Here is a 23,134-nt window from a genome sequence, read left to right as displayed (position 1 = left end):
TAATATGTCCTATAAGCCTTAAGAAGTAGAATACTGTCCTACAATGACATGACTGTACATTACAAAAAAAAAAAAAAAACTCCCACCCAAATGCACTGTATCTACAAAAGCAGCAAATGGCTCATGGAAGCAAAGTTTATTTTTGTACGCTTAGCAGGTTGCAAATAAAATTATGCTCATCTTCATCATTCCTGGATCATAATACACTGAAAGCCAGAGAGAGTAAAGAGATGCTCCTATTTAGTGTGCTACTTCCAGAACAAGGGAGGTCATCTCCTGCATCACCTATGTGATGACAGAAATAAAAGGGCTGCAATCTCCTGTCACTTTATATGTATTTAAGGAAAACCTAATCTCCAGAAATAGGAATTTGCTAACTTCTCTGCCTACAAATGTGTCATTAAAGAGACCATTCCTCTAGTCTTCCTGATTCCTGTCAATTGTTTTCCCTGAGAGAAACTCAGGTGATCTTGTCATCTTAAGATGACTCAGGCTTTCAAAGAAAACAGTATATGGTGTAAAAAGACAGATACATAAGAGAATCTGAACGATGTAAATGTTTTTCCAGTTATAATACAGGGGGTTGATTTGCTTACTAATAACTGAGGAGCAGCTTTTTATGTTTCTAGAAACTTCAGTTTCTATCACTATCAAAATCCCAAAAGGGCACTGTATATACCTTGAAAAACCATGCAGCATGCCCACTACCGGGTAGGGGTAAGTTTAAGAAATAAAACAATCAAAAAATATTTACCTGATGATTGTTATAACATGTTCAGGAATCAATCTCCAAAATACTGTAGGAATTTTAGTCCTGTCTAAAGCATCTCAGCTTCTTCCTCAATACGCGCCCCCCCAACACACACACACATCCCACCTCAATCTTCCATGAGATTGATTTGAAACCACACCCAGGATCCCCAACAAGTTCGCATTACCAAAGTCTTCTCTTCTCAATTACATTTTTTCAAAGTTGTGCTACAAAAAAACTGAGTCACCATATCCCTAAGAAACTGGTATATCTAGAACAACAATACCTCTAAATTGCTGAGTGCTGTATCTCTCTCAAATAATTTCCCAAAATTCTATAAAAATTTAGTATTTCTACAACTTGCCATTTTAGGATTTATTATGATATATCCCAAAAATCTGGCAGAATATATATTTGAAATACCTATCTGCAAGAAAAACTTACCTTCATAGAAGCTAATTAATGAAAACATGTGATTTTTAAATTTTATCAAGTGTAAAGAAATACCTCTGAAAGCAAAACGATTTGGTAATCAGAAATCTAGAAAATTAAACAGAAACCCTAAGAATCATCAGAACTGCCAAAAATTTTTGAATCCATTCCTTCAAAATTATCTCATTAAGAGACATTACCGTTAATGTTGTCACAGTAGTAAAAGTATTCATCATTTAGAGAAGGACATGCCGAAACCAAATCCTGCAGGCCTGCACCAGTTACAGTAAGACAACCGGAGAGATTAAGGTGCTCCAAATAAGGCAGCCCTCCTCCCAGAGTCAAAACCCTGTAAGAAAAGCAATCCAACAATGAGAATGTATTAATCTATGAAAATTTATGTTTTCCTATGGCCTACTGGACCACTATTCATAAATCTTTCAATTTGGTAATGAGGAAATTCAAGAATTTCTATAAAACATGGTCAGCTAACCTCATCCTAAGGCAGCAATACAATTAACTAAGGAAAACTTCCTGTATTTTTCCTAATGACATTCCATAAACAATGAAATTTCTCTTCATAAGAACATTACAGCAACTCAACTCTTAGAAGTTCTGAATCTTTTGGAACTGTAATCTTCATTTTCCTACAGGTTGTCTAAGTGAAAATCATCAAGAAAATTCCTGACGAGTTTTGGCAGTTCCTCAGAGTTAGAGAGTTAGCATATGACCCAAAACTTCCTCTCCGGGTATACACCCAAGAGAACTGAGACATATGTTCACATGATAACTTGCAAACAAATGTTTATAGGAACAGCATTCATAATAGCCAAAAAAGTGGAAACAATTCAAATTTCAATTGATTAAAATGAATGGATAAACATTATATAGCCATAAAGTTACTGATACATGTTTCCACATGGAGGAACTTGAAAGCATTTTCACTAAGTGAAAAAGGCCAGACACAAAAGGCTATATATTGCATGACTCTATTTATATGAAATATCCAAAACAGAATAGGTATAGAGACAGAAAGATTGGCAGTTGCCAGGGCCTGGGGCAAAGAGGAATGAGGACTAACCGCTAAAGAGCAGAGGGTTTCCTTATGGTATGATGAAAATGTTTCTGAATTAGTGGATGATGCCAGCCAACCTTGTAAATCTACTAAAACCACTGATCTGTATAGTTCAAAAGGATGAATTTAATGGTAGTGAATTACACGTTGGTAAAAATGAAAACCTAATGGCATATCCTAGAAGAATAAAAACATTAATATAAATAGATTATAATGAGAAGTTAGCTAAAATGAGAAAGGCAGAGCTGAAAATGTCAACAATAAAATTGGGAATATCAGCTTTCTGTACAATATTTAAAGCAATAATACTACAGCAAAAATGTGAAAACTGGAACAGCCTATCTTAAGAGGGATGCCAAGAGACTAACAATACAATAAATTTTGTTTAAAAATTTAACATGATTGGGATCCCTGGGTGGCGCAGCGGTTTGGCGCCTGCCTTTGGCCCAGGGCGCAATCCTGGAGACTAGGGATTGAATCCCACGTCGGGCTCCCGGTGCATGGAGCCTGCTTCTCCCTCTGCCTGTGTTTCTGCCTCTCTCTGTGTGACTATTGTAAATAAATAAAAATTAAAAAATAAAAATTAAAAAAAATAAAAAATAAAAATAAAAATTTAACATGATTGTGCAGGTACACAAAAATTAGGAAGTAGGGACGCCTGGGTAGCTCAGCAGTTGGGCCTCTGCCTTCAGCTCAGGGCATGATCCTGGGGTCGCGGGATCGAGTTCCACATTGGCTCCCTGTATGGAGCCTGCTTTTCCTCCCTCTGTCTGTGTCTCTCACGAATAAATAAATAAAATCTTGGAAAAAAAAAAAAGGAAAATTAGGAAGTAAAGTTAATAAGTAAAAATATATAAATTATTGAGATATTTTAAAACTATGGAAATATTTATATATTCAGTGAAGGACTGTTGACTAGCAAAGACTAGGAGGGAAGATTTTAAAGTTTTATAACTGCATGCTTAAAAAATGAAATTTATCTACTGAAAACAACTTACCAGGGCACCTGAGTGGCTCTGTTGGTTGAGTGTCTGACTCTTGATTTCAACTAAGGTCATGATCTCAGGGTTGTGGGATCAAGCCCATGTCAGCCTCCGCACTCAGTAGGAAGTCTGCTTGGGATTCTCTATCTCCCTCGCCCTCTGCCCCTCCCCAACTCTCACATGTACACACTCACTCTAATAAATAAATAAGTCTTAAAAAAAATAAACACAACTTATCAAAACTCCAAGCCCCAAGAGATTTAAATTCATACTCCCCTTACATTTTGACTGAAAAAAAAATTAATTTAAATTGATTTTTCTTTTAAATCGTAAGTTTCCTTGATCCATGCCTTCAAATTTCAAATTAACACCAGTAACAGTTCAGAACTTCAGTGGCTTGACTGGGCCACAGCAGCTAAAGACAGTGGTCTTGAAAGGAAGACAATACAATGTTTAAAGTTAATTCTTTTTTTTCTATGAAGTTGAATAGCTCATAATAAGAAATAAAACAGCTTTCAAAAAGAAGCCTGGGGACACCTGGGTGGCTCAATCAGTGAAACCTTCCACTCTTGATCTCAGCTCAGGTCTTGATCTTAGGGTTGTGAGTTCAAGTCCCATGCTGGGCTCCATACCTTGGGCATGGAGCCTACTTAAAAAAAAAAAAAAAAAAAAAAGTGGTTTCAGGGCATCTGGGTGGCTCAGTCGGTTGACTGTACTCTTGGTTTCAGCTCAGATTATGATCTCAGGATCTTCTCTCTCTTTCCCTCTTCCTACCCCTCCCCCTGCTCACAAGCATCAACTCACTAACTCTAAATAAATAAATACATACATCCATATAATCTTTTTTTAAAAAAATTTATCTATTCACTTTGAGAGAGAGTGCATGAGTCGGTGGGGGGGTGGGGGCAGAAAGAGAGACTCTCAAGCTGACTGCCTACTGAGTGTGGAGTCCAATCTCATGACTCTGAGATCATGACCTGAGCCAAAATCAAGATGCTCAAATGAATGAGCCACCCATGGGCCCCTAAACTAATAAAATATTTTTTTTAAAAAAGTGGTCTGAAAGATCTCAGAAGGTATCTCAATGCAGAGACTGCTCCATTTCTTAAAATTTAAGAATTTTCAGCACACAGAAGACAGACTGCATGGAATAGAAAACTTCATATCACAAGTATACTTGAAGAAACCACTTGTGCAGTCACTGCCCTCACTAACCTTAATGGGAAATCAAAGTCAAAAATAAATATGCAAAATTATACAGAAGGGTGCTGATGGGGGGGGAAGGAGGAAAGTCCAAAAAGGCTTCCTATAAAAAGGGACATTTCTTCTTTTTTTAAAAAGATTTTATTTATTTATTCATAAGAAACACAGAGAGAGGCAGAAACATAGGCTGAGGGAGAAGCAGGCTCCCCCCACAGGGAACCTGATGTGGGACTTGATCCCCAAACTGGGATCATGCCCTGAGCCAAAGGCAGACACTCAACTGCTGAGCCACTCTGGCATCCCAAGAAGGGACATTTAAACTGTGATAGAAACGAACAGACATTAGCCAATAATGTATATTACAGACAGAGCAAATACAAATGTCTAAAGATGAGACCTATGGTGCCTTGGAGAAAGAGAGTAATTAAGTATGGCTAGAGAAAGGATGGCTGTGTGTGTGTGTGTGTGTGTGTGTGTGTGTGTGTGTGTGACATTTACCTGTTTGTTGTCTTTTTGTGGCAGGGGTGATGATGTGACCAAATAAAAATTTATAGAGATTTAAGGGACATAACAAGATATAAACTACAAAGGTAAGCAAAGGCCAAAAATTTGGACTTAACCGAAGTGCAACAAAACTCACTAAAAGGTTTAAGTAGAAGAGTAATAATAAGTAATTAGAAATGCATTCTAGGAAGATCACTCTCATCTTTTGTCATCAATGCCCAAGTATGTCAGGCACATGCCTAAACAGTAAAATACAGAACAAATCAAATATAGGTTCTGCCCTCAACGAGGGAAAGAAACACTAAAAAAATTATTGACAATATATGCAATAAGATGGTGTTATAGAAATTATACAAGTTATAGAAAAATATTACAGACCAGGGAATGATTCACAAGTAGTAATCTTTAAAAAATAGAAAAAAATCCAGAGCCCAACAATATATGATTGTATAATTCACACTATGTGGTATTAACTGAAAAAACTACTAGACAAAGAATCAAGAAAAAAAAAAAAAATCAATCAATAGAAACAGACCAATAAATGATAATGGTGGAATTAGCAGACAATGACTTTAAAACAGCTTTTATATTTTGAATATGCTCAAGGATTTAAAAAATTTTTTTTAATTTAAAAAAATATGCTCAAGGATTTAAAAGAAAATATAAACATAAGAATAAAAATATTTATATTTTTTAATATTTTTGTATGCTTTTGTATACTTATATATTACAAATTCATATGTATATGTATATATATAGTGGGGTAGGGGGAAGAAGCACATCAAATGACATTTCTAGAGATGAAAAATACAATTTCTGAAATAAAAATACACTGAATGAGATTAGGAGTGATTAGACATTGTAGAAATGATGAGTGTACTTTAAGACACAATCAGATTAGCCAAAATAAAGCACCACTACCACCACCAAAAAAAAGGTAAAAAAAAAAAAAAAAATACCTTAGTATTATGGATTAAATTATTGTCACCTCCTTCCCCACCAAAATATGCTGAGATCCTAAGCCCTGGTATCTATAAATATAACTTCAGTTGGAAATAAGGTCTTTGCAGATTTAATCAAGTTAAGATTAGATGGGGGGGGGGGGGAGGGAGTGCCCACACTTGACACCTTAATCCAGTATGATGAGTTTCCTTATAAGAAGAGGGAAATTTGGACAGAAACAGAAACTGCCCTGGGAAGACATAGGCAGAAACTGGAGTTCTGTTGCCACAAGCCAATCAACACATAGGTCTACCAGAAGCTGGAAGAGTTAAGAAAGGATCCTCCAGGATCACTATAGAAACAGAAACACTGTATAACTATCAAGCAATAACTCCTTGTTTTTCCATCCCTCCCAGCCTCTGGTAACTTCTGTTTTACTTTCTGTCTCTCTATTTGCATCATTTCTTTTTTTTTTTTAATTTTTTTTTTAATTTTTATTTATTTATGATAGTCACAGAGAGAGAGAGAGAGAGGCAGAGACACAGGCAGAGGGAGAAGCAGGCTCCATGCACCGGGAACCTGACGTGGGATTCGATCCCGGGTCTCCAGGATCGCGCCCTGGGCCAAAGGCAGGCGCTAAACCACTGCGCCACCCAGGGATCCCTATTTGCATCATTTCTACATCACAGATACATCATATAAATAGAATCACTTAACGCTTGTCCTTTTGTGTCTGGCTTATTTCACTTAGCATGATTTTTCAAGGTTTATCCATGTTGTAGCATGTGTCAGAACTTCATTCTTTTTATAGCTGAATAATATACCACTGTACTTATACATCATATTTCATTTATCCATTGATGTCATCATTGGTGGATGCTTGGACTGTTTCTACCTTTTAGCTGTTGTGAATAATGCTGTTAAGAAAATGGCATACAGGTATTTGTTTGAGTCTTTGTTTTTGTTCTTTAATTTCTTTCAGGAATGTTTTATGGTTTTCAGTGAATAAGTCTTTTGCCTTTTTGGTTAAATTAATAGGTACTTTAGTCTTTTTGATACTATTGTAGGTAGCATTATTTTCTGTTTCTAGTGATAAAAAAGTTTTCGAACTAGGTAGTGGTGAAGGACACAACACTGAATGTTCTTAATGTCACTGAACTGTACACTCAAAAATGGCTAAAATGCTCATCTCTATGGGTATGTATATTTTACCAAAATATTTTTTTAAAAATGCATACAAACTCTGAAGCAAACACTAAATACATGAGGTACTAGCCAATTGGAGAAATAAAATAAGATACTAAAAAGTACTTAATAAATCCAAAAAAAGATCAGGAAAAGACAAAACAAGAAGAAAAAAAAAGAGGAAAACAAACAGCAATGTGATAGGAATAAAAATAACCATATCATGGATCCCTGGGTGGCGCAGCAGTTTAGCGCCTGCCTTTGGCCCAGGGCACGATCCTGGAGACCCGGGATCAAATCCCACGTCAGGCTCCTGGTGCATGGAGCCTGCTTCTCGCTCTGCCTATGTCTCTGCCTCTCTCTCTCTCTCTCTGTGACTATCATAAATAAATAAAAATTAAATAACCATATCAATAATTATACTAAATGTAAATGGCCTACATAGATCAATTAAAGAACAGAGAATATGTGACTGAGTTTTTAAAGACCTAAAAATATATGCTGTCTGCAAAAGATTAAAAAAGCAGTTGCCTTGGGCTCAAGGAGAGAAGTAGTGTGTAACAAAACAATAATAGCAATGTGAGAGGGCCAAAGGTTGAGAATTTAAATAAAAGGCTATTTTTAATAGCCTGAAAAACTGAAAATCTTGCATTAAGACTACACACACAATACCATCTCTGTTCTCTATGGCTTCAATCTACTTTAAAATCTTGATTTTCAGGGGACCTGGGTGACTGAGCAGGTTAAACATCTATCTGCCTTCAGTTCAGTTCATGATCCCCCAGGGTCCTGGGAAGGAGCCCCACGTTAGGCTCACTGATCCATGGAGAGTCTGCTTAAGACTCTCTCCCTCTGCCCCTCCCACTACTCATGCTCTCTCAAAGAAATCTTAAAAAAAAAAAGTGTTATTTCAAGGACATCTCATATACAAACTCATCACTACTTGTAAAAACCATAAGGCAAAATGTAACTTATTCCCAATCCCAATAGCAGTAAACTTTCTATTTAGTTATTTCTAAAGTTAATAATATCAACATTTAATAATAAGGCCCAAAATCATACTGTGAAGTAAGAGCTAAAATCATTTTCATGCTTTTCTTCAAATTTCATTTAGGAATTCACTTCCTGCCTTGGAGGGAAATGGGGATGGAAATTCTTTCGCATCCAAATGAAGCCCTATAATTCTGCTTTTAGGTGAAATATGCCCGCACTCTTCTAGCATTTTCCAAAACTTACCAAGAAATTTCTAAATCCTTCTTCCAGTGAAGGCAAATACAAAATTCCTCTTAATTATATTGATCAAAATTCTGACTCCCTTTGAAAATGATTTTTAATTATACAGAATTTTTAATAAATTCTGGCTTATTTTAAATTAGCCCAACAAGAATATAAATAATAGTGAAAGGCAATAGAAGGGAAGGGAGAAGAAATGGGTAGGAAATATCAGAAAGGGAGACAGAACATAAAGACTCCTAACTCTGGGAAACGAACTAGGGGTGGTGGAAGGGGAGGAGGGCAGGGGGTGGGGGTGAATGGGTGACAGGCACTGAGGGGGGCACTTGATGGGATGAGCACTGGGTGTTATTCTGTATGGTGGCAAATTGAACGCCAATAAAAAATAAATTTATTATTAAAAAAATAATAAAAAATTTAAAAATAAATAAATAAGCCCAACAAAACTAAGAAAATATAGGAAAATTGCCATTTAATCAGATATCACTACAGCTCTGGAATATCACAAAAGATTGTTATGTGTTATTTCATTCTTTGAATAAAATTGGTCATGTTGAAAATGCAACTGGGGGCATGTGGTTAGCTTGGCTGAGTGTCTGACTCTTAATTTCAGCTTGTTCTTGATATCAGAATCATGAGTTCAAACCTCATGGGGTACTCTGCAATGGAGCCTACTTAAAAGTGGCAGCAGCTCTTTCTGTCTACGGGTCCTGTCCCCATACTTTAATAAAATCACCTTTTTGTATCACCCCCAAAATAAAACAATGATAAAAGTAAAAAAAAAAAAAAATTCTTTTAATTTGAAATTTTTTTAAAAAGAAAACACAACAAAGGAGCACTATGGCTAGCTCAGTCAGAAGACCATGCAACTCTTGATCTTAGGATTGAGTTCAAGCCTCACATTGGGTGTAGAAATCACTTAAAATAAAACTAAAAAAAGAAAAGAAAGAACAAGAAAACACAACTGAATAGAGCCACAACTAAGTTTTAATAAGGTATAGTGGTAATGAAAAAGATAATGATATTGGAAAATGGATTATTAGTTTTAAACTGAATCAAAAATTCCTTTTACTTTAAAACCAAATTATATTCAAAAACTAAAACCCAGGGATGCCTGGTTGGCTCATCAGTTGAGTGTCTGCCTTCAGCTCAGGACATGATCCTGGAGTTCCGGGATTGAGTTCTGCATAAGGCTCCTAACACAGAGCCTGCTTCTCCTCCCTCTGACTATGTCTCTGCCTCTTTCTGTATCTCTCATGAATAAATAAAATCTTAAAAAAAAAAAAAAAAAAAAAAAAAAAAACTAAAACTCTATCAGGTATACATATTTGAAAAACATAATAAAAAGTTTAAAAAGGAATGAGAATATGGTTGTCTTTTGTTTTATTGCTTTCCTTACAATCCATGCACTTGAGTTTGAATAAAAAGAAAATTAATGGAATGATGCACAGCAACCAAATCAGAGTAACAACAGTTACCTCAGGGGAGAACATTCTTGGTATATGACTTCTGAAAGATTTTTTAATAATCTCATATTTAGTATCTTTTATAATGGCAGGGAAATATTAGGTTTTGTGCTGCGTGATTTCTTCATTATAACATATTTGACATCCAGTTATTAATGAGGTCTGGTAATATTCAAATCTATAGTTTATCCCTGAACGATACAGCAGTAAGCACATCAATAATCCTCATTTCATGCAACAGAAAATCTGAGTGTAACTTTTGACCCCCAAACATTTAACTATTTACTAGTAGCCTACTGCTGACTGGAAGCCTTACCCATAACATAAACAGTGACTTAACACAGATTTTACAGATGTATTCTATACTGTATTCTTACAATAAAGCTAGAAAAAAGAAAAAATTATAAAGAAAATTATAAGGAAGGGAAATAATATATTTATAGAAATGTACTCTATCAAAAAAAAAAAAATTCTGTCTTTAAGTGGACCTGCAGAGTTCAAATGCATATTGTTCAAAGGTCAACTGCATTACAGGGCAAAAGAGAAAACATGTAATCAATTTCCAAAGGCTCGTATCAAAAATAACTAATCATGCATAGCTACTACTACTTATTGAAAACCTACTATGTGTCACCTATTCATTTTATATAAGCCTCAGGTTAAGTATGCCAGTCATGTAGAAAAAAAACAACCCAGGATTAATCTATACCAAGTCTATCTAGCCCCAAAGTCAGTGAATCACAGTATTTTCTCTAACATTTTGCATAAGAATACTTAAAATCTAACAGAGCTCCAAGTGGGTCCTATAAAACATAGGACAGAATCTAGCTGCTGAGAACTACCTCTCTGCGCTAATGAATGTTTCACCTCCATCCTTCTTTGCTCTAGGAAAACAGATCAATTTCATCTGCTAAAGATTGCAATGACCAAAAAAAAAAAAAAAGTAAAATATAGAACTTCTCCCACATAGTCGCTCTGTAACTTAAAAAGGCAGTACAAGGGATCCCTGGGTGGCTCAGCGGTTTAGTGACTGCCTTTGGCCCAGAGCGTGATCCTGGAGTCCCAGGATCGAGTCCCGCATCAGGCTTCCTGCATGGAGCCTGCTTCTCTCTCTGCCTGTGTCTTTGTCTCTCTCTCTATCTCAGTGACTCTCATGAATAAATAAATATTTTTTAAAAATTAAAAATTAAAAAAAAATTAAAAGGCAGTACAAGTAGATCATTCTCAAAAACCAAAAACTCTAAACTCTGGCTACTCAATTCCAATACAATTCAACAGTGCTTTGCTTAAGACTTAAAGGCTATATAATGGCACTAAATTACTTCTACAGACATTCTACATTTTCCAAAATCCCCAAAATAAAACTCTAATTTTAAGTTTAAAAAGAGAAAAGAAAATCCTAAATGATGAAGGAATAATAAATATAAGTCTGCACCCCTTAACAACTTTTTTTCTTTTAAAGAATTTACTCATGAGAGACAGAGAGAGCAGCAGAGACACAGGCAAAGGGAGAAGCAGGCCCCCTGTGGGGAGACCCATGCAGGACTCAATCCCAGGAACCCAGGATCACTACCTGAACCAAAAGCAGATGCTCAACCACTGAGACACCCTGCAAGGGCACTCCTGTCTCAGATGTCCACTGTCATATCTCCAGGGCCAAACCCCACTGCTAATATTTTCTAATGGGGCCATCAACAGCTGAGGACCACACTGCTTCCCTGAGCTCTTGAGCAATTTACTCATTTCGAGGATGTTCTTTCTTTAAGAACCAACCTCTACGTGTTTATTTTATAAGCCAATGAAAAAAAGAATATTATCCAAATGCTTTCCTTAATTACTTTTAGGGGGCACCCTAAAATCTTTAAAAAAAAAAAAGATTTTTAGTAGAAAAAAATGATTTTTAGTAGGCCAAATTCTAGTATAAATGCCAATAAATTAGTATATAATTATTTTCTTTCCAAAAACCTTTACAAAGATCTTTCTGCTACCTTTCAGATTTAAAACAAGATTTTATAGATTTAAAACAGGATTTTATCTATAAAAGTTTTAGCTACAAATAGCATTTCTGTAAATTAAACCATGCGGGGTACACCTAAAATATAAATGCCTTTCTTTTAAGGATCTAACTTCTTAAAGAAAAAATAGAGTAGAAGGCTACTCTAAAAATACTATTTTTCTGCTTTTCTTAACCTTCCACTTATATATCATCAATCTACTTTTATACACTCACATCCTACTATTGCCCAGTACTTATCCTTTACTATGATCAAACCAGAATACCAAGTCTCTAAACATTCCCTATTGAGTCCAACATAATCTGCTAAAAATCGTACTTATAAGAAAAGAGGCTTTATGTTGGATGAATTCTCATTATCATGCCTAGCACCCCATTATTAAAGAACCCTAATAAAATTCAAGTCTATTACAGGGTAAAAGAGAAAACACGTAAATAATTTTGAAAAGTTCCTATCAAAGGAAATGAAGTAATTATTGCACGTAATTAATGCTGAGAACAGCTGTAACAATAAAATAACCTAACAAGAACTATAACAGTTACTACTGTGTATCCTATGTGCTCAAATAATCCCCACTGCTTGGAATGAATGATGTCCTATCCCACTAACACCTATCAAAATCCTTCATTTTTCTTCAAGATTCAATTCAGTGTCATCTCTTACATTAAGTTTTTTTCTTTTTTTTTTTTAAAGTAGGTGCTCCCTCCATGCCCAACATGGGGGCCTGAACTCAAAACTTGAGATCAAGAGTCAGATGCTCTGGTGACTGAGCCAGCTAGGTATCCTGCCTCATTAAATTTTCTGATTATTTACTACAACTGAATGATAGGTCTCTCTCTCTCTCTCTCTTTGATCTCCAGAGAACCTTTATTCAACATCCCCTGAAGTATGAATAAATAAATCTTTTTTAAAAATAAAATAAAATAAAAAATAAATTCTTAACGTTCTTCTATATATCACAAAGAATTTTTTTTATGAAGATTTTATTTATTTATTCATGAGAGACAAAGAGAGAAAGAGTCAGAGACACAGGCAGAGGGAGAAGCAGGCTCTCCCCGCAGGAGCCCGATGTGAGACTCGATCCCGGACCCCAGGATCACGCCGAGTCAAATACAGACGCTCAATCACTGAGCCACCGAGGCGTTGCTATCACAAGACTGAGATGAAACTCTGAGCTCAAGTTTATATTGTTCTAATGCTTTGAAGTAGGAGAGATTCTGGTTAACTCTTGGTTAAACAAATCAGCTGAAAGGAATGACTTAGATTCAAATTGTTATATTCCATTTGAGAATGTGGACATACCCATTTCCTAATATTCTGCACTGATTACTTACCTGAGACCATGGTCTGTAATCTGATAACATCCAGACAGACTGAGAAACAGAAGTACACGTCCAGTCTCTTGATCAGATTTTTCACTCCCAGAGTAAATTAAGTCTTTTCCTCTAAGCAATCTAGTCCTTGATGCTTTTTTACATAATGCAGAAGACTCTGGGAGTGCTGACATAGTTCTTAGAGCTGTTCCTGTACAACAAAATGAATGACCACAATACGCAAAGGCCGGAGAAGCACAATGCTGCTGCCAACAGACACTAGTCCTTAGTCCAACAATATCTTTACTGTAACAACCGGAGGAGGAACAACTAAAGTTGGATGCTGTTTCCATTACACAAAGACTTTCAACATTTCTATGTCTCCATTCTACAGCATCTTCAATATCAGCCAAATCTTCAGCATCTAACATCCACACATATGGAGAAGTGAAACTTTCAGAAGAAACAGGCTTAGTCCAGGGGTGTTCATTATCCATTTCTTCTCCAATACCTTTGTTAGTTAAATCGTGCAAACAAGCATATTGCTTGGTGGACTGCATGGTAATGTCTTTATTCTTCCATGAAGTCGAAGTAATTTTGCTCGTAGAAGTTTTCAGAAGGCCACTCTGATAAGATGTCAGAATTCCAAGGGCTCTAGAAATCTTCTCTAAAGCCACATCTGTGATTTTTTCACAACCAGACAGATCAAGATGCCGAAGACTCTGGCAGCAACCAAGCCAAGACCAACTATAATTAAGAAATAAGACTATTAGTGGATATTGTTAAAATCTTCAAAACCATTTGACTGCACTGAGTGGATGGGAACTAGAAGATTTAAAATCTAATATAATCAAATATTTACTGAATACCTACTGTCAGGCATCATTTTAGATACTAGGGATAGGAAAAGACAGTAAGAGTAACTGGGGTCTAAGTACTGCTAGCCTAGCAGAAGGGTAGGAGAGGAGAAAGGTATTGAAGGGAGAGACCTCAATTTATTATTCAAAAAAGGAACCAGTGAAGGAAAGGCTGCACACACACCAACAAAAGAGAATAACTAATAATTAAAAGAGGAAGATCTAAAAGAAGCTCTAGGAACTCCGAGTTAGCCAGAGCCAGAGAAGGGTATACCTCTCCTTCTGAAACAGGAAGAAGATGCTAATATAAATGCGAGGGTGGGAAAGAGAAAGGTGAGGTAGAATAAGAAGGAAAGTGGCATCTAAGGAAATAAAACTTATAAAGATTGTAGCTTGAGGAAAATGTTACAGTTCCAGAATATGAAGAATGTAAGAGGAAGCTTTGCCAATTGGCATTTGGAGCCCAACTGAAACGGGAAACTTCTTAAAAACATTTAGTGCTGGGACGCCTGGGTGGCTCAGCGGTTAAGCGTCTGCCTTTGGCTCAGGGCGTGATCCTGGAGTCCCGGGATCGGGATCGAGTCCCACTGGGAGCCTGCTTCTCCCTCTGCCTATATCTCTGTCTCTCTTCATGAATAAACAAATAAAATCTTAAAAAAATTAGTGCCAATCCTACACTGACTGCACAGAAAGGTTCAAAGGTCTAGACATAGTACAGGATTATAAAGATGACAGGATGATGCAAATTGAAGTTTTGGATCAGCTGGACCCTATGGACAAGAAGCAAAGTCCTGGACGGTACTATCAAGTTACAGCCCTACATGACTGAGATGTGATAGTAAAAAATAGCAATACAATTAAACTTCAATTATGCAAACAAGAAATTACAGAAAATACTACTAACTCAGAGGTAGAAAACATTACACTGAAATATTCAAAAATAACTAACCTGTCAAATGCAGAATCTGAAATGTCAGTCTGGGTCAGATCCAGATGCTCCAAGTTAGGACAAAGTTCTAAAATCTGCCTAACCTAAGGGGGAAAAAAATCATCATGAAGATCTGCAGACTTTTAGGTAGATTAAGAAAGACATAACTTTTAGTAAATAACATAAGCCAGTGGTTCTCAGGCTTCTGTGCATGTAAAAAATCATTTCAATTCTGCATTACAAATATATATTCTTGACTAAAACTCTGGAGAATCTGTTTTAGTAACCATGAGATTAGACCCAGGAAATGCGTATTTCTAAGGAATACTCAAGGAGATTCTGATGTAGGACATTACAAGATGGACTTATAAAACAGTGATTTAATCTCACTTGCCCATTTTACCATGCCCTACATAAAAGCATTTTATAAACCTGGGCTTCATCACTTAACTTAGTATCTGTGAAACTAAATAAATTGTTTAACCTCTCCTAGTCTGTTTCCTTTTCTATAATGTGTACACAGTATCTATATACCAAGATTACTATGAAAACTGAAGTGAAATAACATGAGAAGGTAGCAGTGTAAGCCTGCCCATGGGAGGGCACTCTCATGGGTAAATAGCTGGGGGTTTTTTTTTTCCTTTATTAAATTCAGAAATGGGTAAACCAAATTTAGATCACTGCTACTTTTTCTTAATACCCGAAGTAGTGCCAATTTATACATACCATTTTGCTGGAAACTGCAGAGCTGTATGCTAATACTATAGTTTTTACTGAAGTGCCAACATAGGGTAGAATGTTATGAATTAAGCCATGAAGTAAACGTTTTTCCATTTGTGCAATGCTGATAGCAATCGACTCCTCTGCAGACTCTTCTGTAAAATGAATTCAAAAATCTAAGAATTGGATACCACTAATTATAATTAGGCTACTCAAGGAATCACCAAGTCACTAAATAAGAACTACTCTTTGCTATTCTTTTGGGTTTTTTTTAAGTAGGCTCCACGTCTAATGTGAAGCCCAACATAGGGCTTAAACTCACACCCCTGAGATCAAGATCTGAGCTGCAATAAAGAGTTGGTCACCTAACCCGACTGAGCCACCCAGATGCCCCCTTTTCTCTTTTTAATACTTCATGCTATTCTTCAATTCCCTTATGTATGTAAAGCCAACTTCAATGAACAAGGTCTCAGTAGAATTCAGTATGTAACAGTCAACTAAAAAGAGACAAAAGAAAAAAAAAGTTTACAATGAGAATGAAGGGAAGATTTTTTTCCACTTGCTTCAAGGATGAAGGTAATTTTCATATCAAGGTAGGTATAGCAGAGAGAGAAAAAATAACCCCAGATTCAGGAACTTGAAAAAAAAGTTTTGGAAAAACCCTGAATGTTTAAAAGAATAGTAGAAGCTCTTCAAGAAAATATAGGATATCAAAAGAAAAATGACTCATAATAAAAAGTATTATTTGTTATTTTAGTAAAATAAAAGGGACATAGAGCTAGAAGAGATTTAAAACAATTGGGCAAGCCTCATTATCATGAATCAAGCAAAAGTAAAAGTGCCTCAGAACTTTTAAGAAGCATGGCTTTTGGTTTTTGCTTAATAATTTCTATAGAGCTAGGATGTTTACAATAAGATGCAGCACTGTAACAACCAACACAACAAAAACACTACAAACTCCCAATTTGATATAAATGGGAAAAAAAACACACCAACTACACTAAAAAGAATAAATAATTGTATCATCTTTCTCAGTATTATTATGCTTATCTAAATACCTAAATGAATGTCTCTAAACATAAAACAGTTTAACAGAATAAATTAAAGTCTCATTTTTAAGAAAGTCTCATTTAAAACAAAACTGAGTACAACTAACAAACGAAATATAAAAAGAAAAATTCCGAATTTGTGACTAATGGTTCTTCTATGTTTACAGATTCACCTTAAATACCCTGTTTAGTCAGACATCTATGTAAGACGTAGACATAAAAATGACTTTTAGCAAGCCATATTTATTCTACTATAATTTTATTCCCAAATAATTGTTTGTTTCTGTGATCCTATCTAAATCTGTATTATTTACTCTGAAATTCTTAAAAAACAAAAATCACCCATCCTATGAAGAACAGTATCTTCCTGCAAGACTAGTAAAGATAACTGAACTGAAAAGGTGCCAACATAAATCACAGCTGGTAGATCCAAAGTTTATTCTTAGGTACACCAAACAGCTAAAGAGATCTATTACTTTATCAAGGCTCAATCATTACAGCTTTAACCTTTCCATCTCAAAATGAATGCTTATTGATAAGCATTCTTTGGTTATCTTCAAGTATTGAGACAAATACACTAAGTTTGGTAAAGACTTTAAAACTCACATGGGTTTTGCTCAAAGTTCTCAGAGGATCTTAACCAATCACCCTATTTAAAATTTTAACTTCCCTCTCTTCCTGGCACTTTTTATTTTTTTCCACAGTACTGACACTATCCAACATAGCAAATATTTTGCCTGAGTTTATTATATCCCCTCTCCAAATTTGTTTTTGTATTTTATTTATTTGAGAGAGAGAGGGAGCATGAGCAGGGGGAGGGGCAGAGGGAGAAACAGACTCCCAAATGAGCAAGGCATCCAATGTGGGGCTCGACCCCAGGACCCTGAAATCATGACCTAAGCCAAAGGCAGACTTTTTTTTTTTTTTAAGATTTTATTTATTTATTCATGAGAGACACAGAAAGAGAGGCAGAGACATAGGCAGAGGGAGAAGCAGGCTTCCAGCGGGGAGCCTGATGTGGGGCTCAATCCTGGGTCTCCAGGATCATGCCCTGAGCCAAAGACAGACGCTCAACCGCTGAGTCACCCAGATGTCCCCAAAGGCAGACTTTACTCTTAATCGACTGAGCCACCCAGGTACCCCTTTGCTTTCCAAATTTTAAGGCCTAGCATTTTTTTCCCCCGATTTTGTTCACTACTAACCTTATGCCCAAAAAAGTTCTTGCCACAGGGTAAGCGCTTCACCAAATCTAGCTGGAACAGACTTCTCCCTTATGTAGCACCCTCTAAATGCTCAAAACTAAAACATGATGTAATGATTCAACTCACAGAAGTAACCTTGCTACTGGAATATAAGGGAAGGGAAAAGAAATGTGTGGGAAATATCGGAAAGGGAGACAGAACATAAAGACTCCTAACTCTGGGAAATGAACTAGGGGTGGTGGAAGGGGAGGAGGGCGGGGGGTGGGGGTGAATGGGTGATGGGCACTGAGCGGGGCACTTGACGGGATGAGCACTGGGTGTTATTCTGTATGTTGGTAAATTGAACACCAATGAAAAATAAATTTATTATAAAAAATAAATAAATAAATAAATAAATAAATAAATAAATAAATAAATAAATAATAAATTTATTATAAAAAATAAATAAAACTCCTGAAACTGTAAGTTTAAAAATAATAATAATAATAATCTTTATATTTATAGTCTTCCCTTTCCACATCTTTAGTTCTTTTCCCAAACTAGCTTACTATATTTTTAAAAGATAGATTAGGTGATTTATTCATTCATTCATTCATTCATTCATTCATGGGGGGGCAGGAGGAAAGGGAGAGAGAGAGAAACTCAGGCCAACTCTCTGCTGAGCACAGAACCCAAGTAGGGCTCGATCCCACCACCCTGAGATCACAACCTGAGCCAAAACCAAAAGTCAGATGCTTAGCCGACTACACCACTCAGGCACCCCCAGTTTGATCATTTTTAAGTGGGCAACTTATAAATGAAAATTCCCTACAGTTTAGGTTTTACCAAGTATTAGAATGTCTTGCCTATTGATTTTTTTTTTTTTTTTTACTATTTCACTGATTTTTAGTAATTTCCTAGAATAGTCTCTAAAACACTTTTTGTATCTTCCTTCTCCATACTCCCAAATAGCAAATGGAATCTTTCTGCACCTCTACTATGGCTTTATTATATATTGTGAATTAATAACTACATATTCTAAATTCTTTTCCATATGAGTTCTTTAAAGGTAAGGATAAAGGAACACCTGGGTGGCTCAGCAGTTGTGTGTCTGCCTTAGGCTCAGGGCGTGATCCTGGAGTTCCAGGATCGAGTCCCACCTCGGGTTTCCTGCATGGAACCTGCTTCTCCTTCTCCCTATGTCTCTGCCTGTGTTTCTCATGAATAAACAAAATCTTTTTTTTTTTTTTTAATTTTTATTTATTTGTGATAGTCACAGAGAGAGAGAGAATGAGGCAGAGACACAGGCAGAGGGAGAAGCAGGCTCCATGCACCGGGAGCCCGACGTGGGATTCGATCCCGGGTCTCCAGGATTGCGCCCTGGGCCAAAGGCAGGCGCCAAACCGCTGCGCCACCCAGGGATCCCGAATAAACAAAATCTTTAAAAAAAAAAAAAAATAACACACACACACACACAGTAAACTGCACTGCAAAGTGCTGTAATGAATGCACATTACTTCAGTAAGAACTGCCATTATTTTCTAAGTATTTAAATATAAAAATAGATGGGAAATAATCTTGTATACAATTAAATCAAACAATAAATTTTAAATTATTCTTTCAAATTTTACAAAGTACTAGGCTTATTTATAAACACCAATTTTTTTAGAAGACACAAAGTATGTGAATCTTAACACCTAATAATTTATAAGCACTTAACTATTAAATATATTACTTGCTAAAGCACCATGTACTAATTTTAATTCTAAATCTAGCTTACCAGATTCATCTATATCAGCATCTTCATCCCACTCCTGAAAAGCACGACTTTCATCTTTTCTGTTTTTCACCCATTCCTCATCAGGTTCAGTGTCAAGTTCAGTTGCTGGACCACTATACCAGTCACCTACTCAACAAATAAATAAGAGGGACAAAATAAGATTAGACTGGCTACCATTACAAAAAAATAACCTATTTACAGTAAAAATGTCTGCACACAGAAAATACTTGAGCTCTAGGCAATGGGCCAGTTATTATTAGAAATGTACAATTATGGTTTAAAAATTACACTTAAATAATATGCAAAGGAATTTCAGACATACTAAAAATAATTATGGAAAATAATTATCAATAGTCTTACATGCAATTTTAGAAATCATTGAAAAGAACTTAACCTTTTCCCTTACTATGGCTTCACAATGGCACCAGCAATACCCTCCAAATGATGATGGCTAATAAAAGTAAGCAAAGACTTTCTGCTCAGTAGTGAATAGTTGGCAATTTAGCAAAAGGTAGGAACACAGTCAAAGGGGAAAGATTAAGGTAAAGCTAAACCATAAATTTAAAGATCCTGGAGAATACATTGTAATTAAATTATACAACTGTGAAGTGAGAGACAATGCAGAATTAATTTATTGAACTCTTAACATTATACCTAAATTATGATTTTTCAATCTTAACACTACTGACATTCTGGGCTGGGTAATTCTTTGCTATAGGGAGCTGTCCTGTGCATTATAGTACAGTGTTCAGCAGCAACCCTGGCCTCTACTCACTGGAGGCTAGTATAATCCTCCCAAATGGGACAAACAAAAATGTCTCCACAAATATTTCAAAATGTTCCCTGGAGGGTGGTAAAATAAATTCTGATTAAGAGTCACTGGAAATAAACACCATAAATTAGAAAAAAAAAAAAAAAGAACAAAAATAAAAACTCTTTTTATTGAAATTTTTTGTCTCAACATATAAGACAAAAAAAGCATACTTAAGATGTGACTAACATAGAAGTCTTGTACAGCATTTTTACATTTGATCTGTACATCAAGTAGTACTTAAGTATTAATTCCTACTAATTAGTTATTAACAGTTAAAAAATATAACTAAACAATAAAGTATTAAATATATCCACATTAGCCTTGACCTTTCACTTAATATTTCATTTTCCTATAACAGGAAAAATTATTCTACATAAAAAAAAATTCCAATCATTTAATAAATCTACTCAATACTTCAAACAACTTTGCTCAAAAAATAAATATTTAACAACAGCTATTTTAAAAGTGCTATATAATATTAAAATTTTTTAACTTTAATTTTTTAAATTTATAATTATGTGAGAAATATATATTTCCACATCAAAGTGACAAATTATAGAAAACAAAAAAATTTAATGTAAATGTGAAGTTAAAAGTCACTTAAAAGAAACGGTTTTAATTCAGTTTCATACAAAATAGTGTATGCCATAGTACTTGTATTTACTCCATGACTGCACTTTATGCTCATAAAAAGGAAATTCTCTTTAACTATTTACATGAAAAAGTAACTTACCACAATGAAATAAATATGAAATTGTGATTTGTAGAGTAAGGCATTACCAATCACAAAAAAATATGCTACAGACAAAAACATTATTTTGAGCTACTAGCAAGGCAGCCATAATGTTTCATCTTTAAATGTTTTAGAATTCTGTATTTTTAAAATATTCAATCTAATTATTTAAAGCTGTTCTGACAACCTATCAATTTCAATTTAGCTCCAAACAGTCAGAAGTAGGAGGAAGTAGAATTTTAAAAGTAGCATAATGAATAGCCATGACCTCATCATCTATCTTCAATAATTATCAACATTTTGCCAGTTATTTTGCATTTTCTCAACTGTTTTTACCAATTATTTTAAAAAGAAATTGCACACATCACAAAAATCACCAATGAACACCTCAACATTGCTAGTTTTTCAAAGTATATACAAAAAAACACAGCATCTATGAAATCTACTTTTTGGTCAACCTCTCAGAATTTCCCTCCCAGACCCTGCTTATTAATGTCTACAGTAATCATTTTTTAAAAATGGATTGATGTTATTTTTTTAAAACAAACTAGAAGTCTCATTTACCTACCTCTAGCCCAATGAACAGGGTAAAGATGTTTCCAAAGCGATCCAGTTTTTGCGAGCTGAGACCATTTAGTGCTTACTTGACTGCATCGACATAATTCTTGAGGATTAAGATAACTGAAAATTGACAGCATTACCTCAGGAGGAAGATGGGTTATACCTGTGGACTGTTCTGACACTTCCGCTTCTGAAATAAGAAAGAAAAACTTCAAAATTAAAGGTTGTAAGAGCAAATACAGTAAGAAATTATAATCACATTTCTATAAATAAAATCCAGTGCCTAAAGTCCACTTCTTTCTGCTTCCAAGATGCGAAAAGGAAATAACATGGATTAGTGGTAACATGGGGATGTTTAACTTGTTAAGAACCCGTGGGGTTAAACTATCATGGCCCAAATCGTACTTCATCAGCCGGCTACAATAATGAACACAAAAGTGACTTCCTCTTACAAAGGTGTCACAGAAAAAACAATACTCACTTTGTAGCATAAGAAGCATCATTTGAAAAAGGAACTCAGCAGGTTATACAGCTTCAAGTATGGAGTCAGCCAGATTATGAGATCTTCAGGGCATTTTTAATGACACACACAAATTTCACAACACGTTCCATTCATGTGACTGTCAATATTTTCCTTGTGCTCCCTCTTTGATTTTCACATTTGATATAAGAGATCTATGAAATCTAACTTCTATAACCACAGGTGGCCTAATCTACTTCTACTATTTGTGAGCCAGTTGAGACAATGTAATGTAAACATTTCTAATGCTGGTGTACATTTATCAGCAATCTTTTGTCAGCAACTATTTTAAAAAGTAGTCATTGAATATCCAATTTCCTATAATGAAATACTTAAGTAGCAATTTTCAAAAAAATGCATATAAGATGCTACAATAAAGAAGATAAACTACAGGAGATTCATCAATAAAGATTTGAAAAATTTGAAGCACCTTGTATCTCTGATTTGCCCCCACAAAACAACTTAAATACAGAAATGCTATGATCAAATTACTTTAGCCTAACCCTTTTCAAAAGGCAAATATTTAATCATAATATAGCTATAATTTGCTTTGAAGGAGTGGGAAAACTAAATGTATAAGTGTGATGCTTTTAAATCCCATGTTATAATTACAATTAAACTAGACACAACAGGTCTTGGCTTGGTATCTAAGGCACAAGCTGTATTTCAGAGTGAAGCACACAAGCTTTATGGCTTTAATTACAGGTTCACTTACAAAAACATTTTTGTTTTAACATGCATCTCACCTACTTTGTTAAATAAAGAGAAAAAGGATCAATTTCAAAGAATTTTAAGCTATGTTAACAGGAATGTCATTGCTATTGCCCATCTAGAAGCAGAAAAGAAATTTTTACTAGCCTGAGGATGCTAATTCTCTTTAATGATGGTT

General features: G+C 35.3%; 1 protein-coding gene across 5 annotated transcripts in view; it reads right to left on the bottom strand.

Annotated features, from left to right (window-relative positions):
* FBXL5 (F-box and leucine rich repeat protein 5) overlaps positions 1–23,134 on the bottom strand; it is a 43,493-nt gene that overhangs the window by 5,557 nt on the left and 14,802 nt on the right. For all 5 annotated transcript variants that reach the window (XM_072805344.1, XM_072805337.1, XM_072805354.1 and 2 more), the window contains exons 5-10: positions 21,733–21,915; positions 19,618–19,743; positions 15,614–15,762; positions 14,909–14,991; positions 13,124–13,849; positions 1,384–1,532 (exon numbers count right to left, since the gene is read on the bottom strand). In XM_072805344.1, the coding sequence (XP_072661445.1) occupies positions 1,384–1,532; positions 13,124–13,849; positions 14,909–14,991; positions 15,614–15,762; positions 19,618–19,743; positions 21,733–21,915 (1,416 nt within the window). The remainder of the gene's footprint in view (positions 1–1,383; positions 1,533–13,123; positions 13,850–14,908; positions 14,992–15,613; positions 15,763–19,617; positions 19,744–21,732; positions 21,916–23,134) is intronic.

Source organism: Canis lupus, chromosome 2, assembly GCF_048164855.1.
Source record: "Canis lupus baileyi chromosome 2, mCanLup2.hap1, whole genome shotgun sequence".
Lineage (NCBI taxonomy): Eukaryota > Metazoa > Chordata > Mammalia > Carnivora > Canidae > Canis > Canis lupus.
The sequence above is the reverse complement of the archived record's forward strand: the minus strand, read 5'-3'. Positions and strand labels throughout refer to the sequence as shown.